The sequence below is a fragment of the Panthera leo genome, chromosome F3, assembly GCF_018350215.1.
Source record: "Panthera leo isolate Ple1 chromosome F3, P.leo_Ple1_pat1.1, whole genome shotgun sequence".
In the NCBI taxonomy this organism is placed as follows: domain Eukaryota; kingdom Metazoa; phylum Chordata; class Mammalia; order Carnivora; family Felidae; genus Panthera; species Panthera leo.
In genome coordinates, this window is record NC_056696.1 from 65,091,779 (window position 1) to 65,102,674 (window position 10,896).

Genomic DNA, 10,896 nt, shown 5'->3' on the forward strand with positions numbered 1-10,896 from the left:
ACTATTGACTATTCTTACCTTGCTGAGATTTTGCCCAGTTTCATTTTCCATAGGTTATATTATGAAAGTTCTAGAAGTTTTTATTTTCCACCATAAAAGAGCCACATTTAATATGCTTTTAAGACGTCCCCTGCCCCACTCTAGAAACACAGACACACTTTCTTAAACATAACGCCCATCCTCCCTGACCTTTCAAATACCCAGATGAAAACACCTGGACCAAACTTGGGCATCTACGGAACCAGAAGATTTTATAGTAGGGGTGCTGAAGGAAGATGGGCACATCCCATTCCCGAAAGGACTGCACAGGACAGACTTGGAAGTTTGGAGGCAGTGAAGACACGTGTTGCTCAGGGATAGAGGTCTCTTACGGGCAGGGTCAACATATTAAATGTTTCTTCTCACAGCTCTGCGTAGAGCATCCCTGACCTCCTTGGTCCTAGGACTGTAAACAACACGGTTCAACAACAGGGCTCAACAAAGGAGTGATGATGGTATAAGTCACTGAGAGAAGGTCTTTTTCTATTGAGTTCTCTGACTTGGGCTTGAGGTAGATGACGGAGGCGCAGCCGTAGTGGACGATGACCACCGTGAGGCGGGAGGTGCAGGTGGCAAAGGCCTTCTTCCGGCCCCGGGCGGAGGGGATCTTGAGGCTGGTGGAGATGATGAGGACGTAGGTGATGAAGATCAAGCCCACGGGGACCAGGATCACAGAGGAACTGACACCATAATTGTTGGTCTCAATGACAGTGGTGTCATTACAGGAGAGTTTTAGAACAGGGAGGATGTCACAGAAGAAATGTCCGACCACGCTGACAGGAGGGTAAGGTAAACATGGATGTCACCTGGACGGCCACCACGGCCAGGCCAAGGCCGAAGGCTCCGCACATCAGCTGGACACACACCCTCGTGCTCATGACGACTGTGTACCTCGGGGTTGCAGATGGCCACACGGCGGTCATAGCCCATGACTGTGAGCAGAAATCAGTGGCTGCTGGCTAAGGCAACAAAGAACAGCCATCTGGGCGGCACAGCCTGCCGAGGAGATGGGCTGATTCTGGGCTAGGAGACCAGCCGGCATCCGTGGCCTGGTGACCAGTGTGTATGCAGCCTCTGAACTCATCAGCATGCTCAGGAATAAGTACACGGGTGTTATGGAGGTGACGGCTAATGCAGACGACCGTCACGATGATGGCATTGCCAGCTGGGGTTAATGTGTACAGGATGAGAAAGACCACGAACAGAGTGGGCTGATGCTCCTGGAATCTGGAGAATCCCAGGAAAACGAACTCGGTCACTTCTGTGACGTTCTTTCTCTGCATTCTTCAGTTCCAGCGTCCGAAAACCATGTGGGGCGGGGGGGGGGGGGGTAGTCAGCACAGAGCTGGGATCAGAAAGGGTTGTAAGACCCGCACACACATGCACACGGTCTAATTTTTGGTCTATAACCAGGGTGCTGGCATAGGTCTTATGGCTGGTTTATCCCCTCCTTCCTTTTCAGTTCGTGATGTCTGATCTTCCCTTAAGCCTCCGGCCAAGGACTCAGCATTTGATGAGACCACCACATGGACCTTTTCAAAGTATCCTCGGGCATGCTATTTTTGTAGGGCACGGATGGGGGGCTTTTTCCTCCCCACCCCCTTTAATGTTTTATTTTTGAGAGAGAGCCTGAGTGGGGGAAGGGCAGAGAGAGAGAGAGGGGGACAGAGGATCTAAAGCAGGCTCTGCGCTGACAGCAGTGAGCCTGATGCGGGGCTCGAACTCAGCCGAAGTTGGACGCTCAACTGACTGAGCCACCCAGGCGCCCGGCTTTTTCCTTTAATAACAGCCCACAGGGGCCCTGAGTCCGTGCTGCCCCAGCTTTGCCTGTGTGTCTTCCAGGGAGAGTACAAGCAGCCGGGACAAGAAAATGAGTGTCAGGGAGTCAGGCTCTTACTGAGATGGAGTCACTGCTGGGTAGCTGTCACTTAGGAAGAACGTGGGCCAGGGTACAGGTTGCAGAATTAATCTCAGGGACAGGATCTTCAGGAGCACTTTAGCGGGTGTGAAGATGAGGTCTTCTGGGCTCAGCCCGAGGTGTTCGGTCAAACCGTTGGCAGATCGCTTTGTTGTAAAAGTGCTAACAGGGACTTGAGGGTTTAGGGGCAAGTAAACTAAAGGGAAAAGGGGAAGTTACTGGAAAAGCGAAGGACCAGCAATAGGATAAAAGAAATAACTGATTTTGGGGGCGGGAAGGGCAGAGGGAATTTTCGGGGTGAAGAATATAATATTTGAGTTTAATTTGCTAAACTGTGCCGTGACATAAAGTTCCTCAAGAGCCCCGGACCTTCAGGGTGAGCTGCTGTGTGTTCAGTCTTGCGTTAGGGGTGTTGGGAAACGGAGAGAGGCGGCTGACAGCACAGTGTGGGAGGGGAGATGGAGTGAGGAAGACAGGCTTGCTGGGAATGAGTGGAAGCAGTACCAACCTCTCTGGTCTTACCTCTCCCCCTTGTAAGCACACGCGGGCTTTCCTAGGAGTTTGCTGAGGGACTCTGGGACAGCCACCATATGTCAAATGGTTTGAGCCATTTTACCTAAAGACCAAGATCACCGCGGCTAGCAGCAGTCTGGAGAGTTGGGGTACGTTGAGGAAACTTCCTAGGAATCTTGGAAACACAACGTAGGAAATGTTGCAAACTTTCCGGAAAGGACTCCATCGTGGAAAATAAGGAGGCAAATGTTTAAAGTAGAAACGGGTGGGGCGCCTGGGTGGCTCAGTCGGGTAAGCACCCGACCCTTAAATTTTGGCTCAGGTCATGATCTGATGGTTTGTGAGATCAAGCCCCGTGTCAGGCTCTGCCCTGACAGTATGGAGCTTGTTTGGGATTCTCTCTCTCTGCCCCCTTCCCTGCTCACGTGCTCTCTCTGTCTCTCTCTCAAAAATAAGCATTTGAGAAAAAAAAAAATGGGTGTGCCACAAAACAATTCAAAAGATCAACTGGAAAGAAAGGTAGATTCCAGAGCGACTGTGCAACTCTCTAGGCAGCTTTTTAGAAAGCATGAGGTAGAGCTATAATTTAAAGTTAAAAGTAGGGGCGCCTGGGTGGCTCAGTCGGCTGAGTGTCCGACTTTGGCTCAGGTCATGATCTTGTGGTTCATGAGTTCAAGCCCCTGCGTCGGGCTCTGTGCTGACGGCTCAGAGCACGGAGCCTGCTTCGGATTCTGTGTCTCCCTCTCTCTCTGCCCCTCCCCAGCTCGTGCTGTGTCTCTCTCTCAAAAATAAATAAAAACATAAAAAAAAAGTTAAAAGCAAACATTTGATTCCTGAGTCTTGCCAGCTACGTTTCAGGGCCAAAAAGCCCCATGTGATACGGGGCAACTAGATTGGGCAGCCGACCTCAAGCCTTCCTTCCCTCGGAGAAAGATCTGTTGGAGGGTGCTGCTGTCGTCACCGTGGATGGATGTAGGGACCACACCAAACAACAAAACCACGTAAAGAACAATAGTAGGGTTAAAATCTGTGGATGCACATGTGAAGGCGTGTAAATTATTTTTCCAAGAAAAAGCCTGAAAGGAGATCTACCTGACATTCTTAACTGTTACGTGGGGGCAGGGGCAGTGAGATTACAGGACATCTGACCAAGTATTCACAGCGAGGACGGTGACCCTCGGTTTAAAGTACTTGGGAGCATGAAAGTACGGCTCCTAAAGAGTTAGGAGAAGTCCGGGAGGAGACCGGAGAGCGGACATCGGATTGAGCCAGGACGTCATTGGTGATTCTTGGTTAGTTTCAGTAGAGATTCTTGGTTAGTTTCTTGGGCTGGAAGCCTGGTTCCAGGGAGTAAACAAAGAACTCCAATACGTCCTGGACGAGAAGCACAGATTGTATCTGCCTTTTCTGTTTCTCCATGAGCCTGTTGTAACGAGTGCCAACAAGTGGTTAAGGAGACACTGAGCCAGGAAAGCGGTGCCCCACATTTGTCGTAGGGGAGAGGAGAAAATACCGAACTGAATGGAACCAGGAGGGGGAAAGAAAAAATCCCTGGTCTTTTATTTAAATTAGGGTCTGAAAAGTGCCGCTTTCATCCCAAACCCGCCACAGATTTGGTGTAAGTATGCTTCCTGTAAATACGAATTTTCTTTGAATAGATTATAAAGGTATAGGCTGGATGGCTGACTTCTGGGGGAAAGAAGTAACTTTTTTTTTTGCCTGTGGGGCACAGCGGGATTGGATTGAGCAGACCATGAAAGGCGATCTTAAGACCTTAAAACATGGAAGGAAATGCAGATGTTCAGGTGCGCACGAAGACCTGTGCGAGCTCACAACAGCGCAGCGTTCTTTCCGTGTTAGGATCCGCTTAGGGGAGAGGTGTGCGGGGTGTGAGGGAATGGCGAAGCGCCGCCGCTAGGGGGAGCTACCGCCCCTCCCGCCTGAGTTGCACAGTGTGGGGGCCGGGGCGCTGTGCTAACTGGGATTCACCCTCCACGTGGTCCATCCTCTCAGGTGGTGGCCCACTACGCTTCCTACAGCCCGTGTCATCTGCTCACGCTGACTTTTCCTAGAATTCTTCCCAACCATATTCCACATCCGAAGCCCTGTTTTACCGCATCTTGTTACGTTTCCAGTGATATTTGGGCGGCGAGTGCAGATTAAGGGTAATTGCCTGCTTAGGTCCCTTGGTAGCCTCTCTTTGGAGTGTAGGAGCAATCCCAAATTATTACTGAAGAGCGACGCGTGGCTCAAATGACCACGCAGGGCTGTGGCTGTCCCTGGAGGGGAGGGTGGCCCCGGAGGGTGAGATGGGAAGTTCGGGACATGGGACCGAATGCCCGTGTTCATCCTCCTTGGTCTTCTGTTCTTACACAGAGGACCTCGCGGGGCAAGAGATGCCAGTTGCCCTCCTTGGGAAGGGAGAAGAGGTCATGGGGAGCATCACGGAGCCAACACTGTGGAGGGGGTGGGTGGGTTCAGCCAGTGCCCGTTGCCTGGGATGAGCTCTGGGCAGTTAGAACGTGTGTCGGTGACTGTCAGGACGATTTTGGCACCAGATGGCCCCTCCTCCCCTCCCCTCCCCTCCCTCCCTCCCTCCCTCCCCCCCTCCCTCCCTCCCCCCACTGGCCTGCGCAGCCAGAAGTGACGGCAGCCGTGGAAGCAGCCCTTCTCCCACCCAAATCTGAGCCCTCCTGTGGCTGAGCCCTGAGGGTGTTTCTGTGTGGGGGACACACCGGTAGATGATCTCGGAAGCGTGGTCCCGCGCAGAAAGCTTTCAAAATGATTTATACATTCCAGAAGGATAAAAAACCCTCTGGGAGAATAAGAATACAGAAATGTGCTCAGGCATCAAAATTGTAGTCGTGAAGCCAGGATTTCTAGTAGAGGAGGAAGAAAAATAGAGGGAGGAAAACACCGAGGGTGTAAAAGAGACACCATTTGCAAGGGGAAGAAATTAGGACAAAACCCATAGGTGCTTGTCAATGCCTAAATCTTCCTAAGCAGAATAATGTGCCTAGAAACAGAATCTAGGTTTAAAAAACGTGAAGCGTGCAAAGTGGGCTGAGCCCCGTGACGACATTTTGTGCGTAAGTACGCAAACGTGTGCATGAAGAGAATTGCGAGTTAAAAAAAAAAACAAAAAAACAAAAAAAAACCACGACCGTGCCTTTTTGCCAGACTTTGTGCCCTGTCCTTTACTTTTCTTTGCAAATAAGATAGACCCAGGGAGCCAGCCAGGGAGGAATTAAGAATCTGATTCCGTGAACTGTTTGAATAGAGGAGACTTTTCTTTGGGACAGAAGTGTCCTCCTACCCGGGAGACCGCCTACCTTCTTGAGTCTGGGATCCATCCGTGTTCTTTGCACACCAGGCAGCCGTGACTTATTTGTAAAAACTCATGGCGGGTGGCAACTCGGGTAGGTAGGGATGAGGTTTGGGGGCAGGGACGGAAGGGGAGCGTGGCGAGTCCTTTTTATTTGTAGGAACACGCCAGAAAGTCACGGCAGGTGATTTGAGGTTCTGGAGTCCTTCTCCTCCTCTGTAGCACCCCTGATGACAGTGAGCACCTGTACTATGCAAGGACATGTGCTGAGCGGGTCCTCTGTACGCGTCCTCACGCAGACCCCCACGAGGCAGCCACGAGAAGTGGCTGACATGCCGCCTGTCTGCCTTTGCCTTCCCCAGACGCAGCTGGATTCGCCCCCCGTGGACCGTGGGTCCCAGCGCAATTTCTCCGCGACGTTGGTGCCGTCGCTTCCGGCTGCGGTGGCCGTGTGCCACACGTGACTTTGCCACCGCTCCACCTGCGCGGTGGGACCTCCAGGCGTGTTGGGCCCTCAAAAGAGTGGCCACAGCCAGACAAAACCTAGACGGCAGGTTCTGGAACACAGATGGAGTGGAGTTGAGAAGCTAGCTGCTCGGCCCCGTCAAGATGAGGAGTAAAGGTGACTCAGGTGGGGCTTCACTTTCCTTCTGCTCCTGAGCGTTCTTGGACCCCCGTTTACCGTAAACCACAGGAAGCGCGAGGCGCACCTAGAACGTCTCGGCATTGTTCTCCGGATGTGACTGCACGCTGGGGCCCTAGAGGGAAGGTAAGAGGAAGGCTTTTTCACCCAAGAAAAGTCCTTTGTAGACTTCTCCGGAGCCGTGAGGCTAAGTGCTCTGACCTGTTTTCCTGTAGCTTCACAAATGAGAACCAGACCCTTGTACAAGACAGAGGTTCAAACACTGCTTTTCTTCCTAGAAACGTCTGCAGGTTTAGGCCTCTCTCTGCACACCTTTGCACACTCTCCAGTCCTGCTCCTGGGCCATCCTACCTTCCGGGTCCTTCCATTTTCCTTGTGAGTTCTCAAGGACTGAAGTGGTTTCCTGCTATTTTCCTTGTTGTGACCACCATTATACCTGAGAAGAGAATGCCTCAAGCAAGCAGCCAGAGATCCCATCTCTATTTTATTGTATTAAAAAAAAAAAATGTAATGTTTACTTATTGTTGAGAGAAACAGAGCATGAGTATGGGAGGGGCAGAGAGAGGGAGAGAGGGAGACACAAAATCCGAAGCAAGTTCCAGGCTCTGAGCTGTCAGCACAGAGCCTGACGCGGGGCTCGAACTCACAAATGGCGAGATCATGACCTGAGCTGAAGTCGGACGCTTAACTGACTGAGCTACCCAGGCGCCCCTCCCATCTCTACTTTAAATGGTGTTAAAATGGAACTCTTCCTTCTTCAGTTTGGAAGGAATCATCGATGTGATGCTACAGAATTATAAGAACGTGACGCGGATCCACTTACGTGAATGTGCCAAGGAAATGATTCGGGACAAGTTCAGTGGCTCTTGTATCATTGGGCAAGAACAAGGTGTGCAGAGAGATGGACGTGGGCTGGGAGCTGTGCTGGGGAGAGCCGTGGCTTCACTGCTGTTGCTTCGAGAAAAGAGCAGGTCATGTTCCTGGTACCTCGACAGGATGCTTGCTGGGATTTCTACAGTCTTCACCTCAAGTCTGGTAGTGGTGGCGGGGGGTTGCTTCCACAGCGTCCCTCAAAGCTTAAAACGTGCTCCAAGCTATTGGGAGACTTCAAAGACTTGAGCGAGCTATGGCCATCGTAGAAGCAGAGAAGTGTTGTCTGTGTTCCCTTCATCCTAGCCTCCTAGAGTTTACGGGGACAAGGGATCCAGTTGCTTTGGGAGGAGGTGGGGGTCATCTAGAAGGAAGAGCCGGCTGGCTTGGAGTTGTGTTGTGTTCTGTCCACAAGAGCCATCTCAGGAGGTAGAAGGTCTCCAAAGGCAAGAAAGCGGACAGGCATTAGATCTGGCCGTGGGAGAAGTGGCAAATGATCCCCGAGAGTAAAATAATCCGTGTAACTCAGAGTTGAGAGGGGGGAGTTAGGATATCAACCGGAGATCGAGGAAAGCCTGACGACGGTGAGGTATGGATTACGACACAGAAAGTATCAGATGACCCAGACTTACTAGAATGTAAACTCCAAAGCCAGTCCCATGATGGTTTCACTCCGTGCTGTGTTTTCACCGGGCATAGTGTCTGGGACAGAGTAGGTGCTCAAGAAAGAAACGGATGATGCTATGGAAAGTACGCTGGCTTCGTTTCTTGAAACTTGTTTTAGGTTCCTTGACAGAGGGGGCTGTTAAGCTAAAAGTGTCTACTATTAAGAACAGGCAGGGGGCACCTGGGGGGGGGGGACGCTGAATCAGTTAAGCGTCTGACTTTTGGTTTCAGCTCAGGTCATGATCTCACGGTTTGTGGGTTCAAGCCCCACATCGGGCTCCGTGCTGATAGTGTGGAGTTGGCTTGGGATTGTCTCTGCCCTCCGTGTCTGTCTGTCTGTCTCTCTCTCAAAGAACTAGCAATGGCGGACAACACAGCATCTAGGCAAACGTGTGTCTGTGCTCCTGGTGGAGATACGTACTCTACAGGAAGAGACCCGTCTTGCTAGGACACGGAGTACAGGTACAGAGCTCACAGGACAGGAAGGGTGGTCGACCTTCAACTCTACAGCAAGCCTTGAGTTAAGGGCTGGCGAATGGAAACTAATGTTTCCACGTTGCATTTCCTTCTCACCAGGGAGCAGGTTGAAATGTGCTTGTGAAGTCCCCGTGACTCCACGCAAGCACCCCAACAAACCGTGGATTCTACCCACTCCTGTCTGCCCGACCCTCTTGCCCCGTGAATGGGGCTCACGGGTTCCGTCTTCCTTCCTCGGATCTGGTGCCTGCCTCGTTGTGGATCCTGGGTGAGTGAGTTTGAAGTCATCACTGTTGTCATTCGGAAGCTCTCCTGGATGTGGTCTTTTCTGATTTCCCTCGGCCTGACGCCCCGTTATCCGTGGGCAAAGCCTGCCTTGTTTTTCACACACAGCTGCATTCTCTTTGGGGTCCTTCTCTAAGAAGGCCCCTCGTTTCTGCTGCGGATGTGTGCCTGGTGGCTTCTGTAATGACGGTAACTCCTAATAAAATCCGACAAACATTCCGTAGCATTGTAGTTAGAACGTTAGGTGCTGAGAGTGGTGCCTGAGGGGATCAAGTGACGGAGGGCAATGTCACCTCAAAGGGTTTAAGATGGAGATCCGTAGGACTTTGAACTGGGAGGTCCCAAGCAGTATCCTTGGTGACTTGAGGACCGGAGGAAAAATCCAGCACGATACGCTGGTAGTGTATGGGCTTTGTTGTTTTCGTTTTTGTTTTTTTTTTTTTTTTTTAGAAAAAAACGCCGCGTTTATCTTCCTGCGCAAGGAATGCCAGACGTTCCTACGTTTTGAGTTTTCGTGCCTGCCTGCCAGTTTTCCTCATTACTTGAGGTCAGGTTCCCATTGCCTTTACTTACTCGAGTTGTTTCTCTGATGTGACCTCCGACCTCGTTTGCATCTCTGATCTCTCTTGCATTTGCTGGAAAACCAAACTGGGTTCCTGGCGGAATTTTGCACACATCTGGAGCAAACAGAATGATGCGGAGCTGGTGAGGATCGCCCCTGCGCCGCTCCCTGAGCCTCGGGCGGGTGTGGTGACCCATCCTTTTAGTCACAGCTGCCCCTCCCCCCACTCTGCGCCCTGCTTGTGCTCCAGAAGAACGCACTGACTTCCAAACAAGCGGATCAGAGAGTGCTGGAGATCGCAACAAGTACCCCCCGGATGCAGGCGGCACAATGCAACATACTTGTTTTCCTCGGCAGCATGCAGACGGGGAAATTGAAAAAAAGCAAGAGCCACAGGCAGTGGGATCTCGTGGGCGGCGGCCTTGAGCGGGTTCCTGGCGCCTGGGTCGCGTTCGAGTGCTCTTGTTGAGTCGGGCTCAGCTCCACACCGGGGGCTTGATGACGACGTGCCCTTTCAGCTCATCGGTCAGCACACACCAGCCCAGGACGTTGGGATTCAGGTGGGAGCCCTGTTGCACCAGTAGGATCTGCTCTGGGGACAGCACAGAGTCCCACGTGTACGAGTCCCCAATCTCCCCCACCAAGGACTGGGCCTTCTGAAACCCCCGTCCGTAGGCATCCAGGACCATCTTGGGGTGACCTCCTACCGTGTAACCCTGCTTCAGACCCTTTTTCACCAGCGGCTTCCCATTGACCCAAAACTCGGTGATGCCAGTGGAGGACTCCCAGCTGGTACAGATGTGCACGGGGCTGGGGGCCGTCTCGGTCACTTTGAAGGTGGCTTTGGCTCTTCCGACGTACAGGGAGTAACTCCCGACTTTGTCCCTGAAGACCAGGAGCCCACTGTCCTTGCCCGGGGCGTTGTAGGAGAGGCTGTGGGTACGGAGCAGGTCACCGTAGGCTCAGAAGCACAAGGTGGAGTTCTTCAGAGGGTCCTCCAGCTTTGGGGTCAAGGTCACATAGGCAGTAGAAGATTCTCGAGGGAACACAAACACCTTCCCACTGAGGTCCGTGGGGTAGAGCAAGATGACCTTCACCACACATGCAGGGTGAAAATGACCTACCCACCCCCCTGTCTCATCTCGTGCTCTCTGGCCGCCCCCCCCCCCCCCCCCCCCCCCCCCCCCCGACCACCGTACCTGTCTGAGCAAAGACTCCCAGGAGGCTGGCCAGGGCAGAGACCCAAAGCAGCAGCTTGTCCATGCTCGGCCTGGGGCTGTGCCAGCAGCAGAGTGACTGGGCTGAGGGTACAGAAGGCACCGTGCTTGTACCCCACCCCCCAGCTTCTGAGGCTCACCTCTTAGGCCTGAGGCTCCCCTTGGTTTATATGCGGCTGTAGGACGGGGCTTGGGGGATTTTCCAGCCTGTCTCCAGGGTCAACAGTCAGAGCCCCTGATGGAAGGAGGGTTGGGAAATCACTGGGGCTATTTATTAGGTACGGGGGCTGCCGGGGAGCCCCGCCCCCTGTGACCTGGTTCCTGGCAGGGGGGGGCGGGAGGAGGGGCCCAGTCAGCCCATGGAGGTGGGGGACTCACCCC

The 10,896-nt window shown here is 52.7% G+C and overlaps 1 protein-coding gene and 1 pseudogene across 1 annotated transcript; both read right to left on the reverse strand.

The window, feature by feature from the left end:
• Positions 1–387: 387 nt before the first annotated feature.
• LOC122211501 lies at positions 388–1,322 on the reverse strand (annotated as a pseudogene).
• Positions 1,323–9,773: 8,451 nt separating this feature from the next.
• On the reverse strand, positions 9,774–10,561 carry APCS (amyloid P component, serum). The gene is given in 2 exon segments (XM_042924737.1): positions 9,774–10,372; positions 10,503–10,561. Coding segments are annotated over 2 exon segments (657 nt in total). The 3' UTR covers position 9,774.
• Between the last annotated feature and the right edge of the window lie 335 nt (positions 10,562–10,896).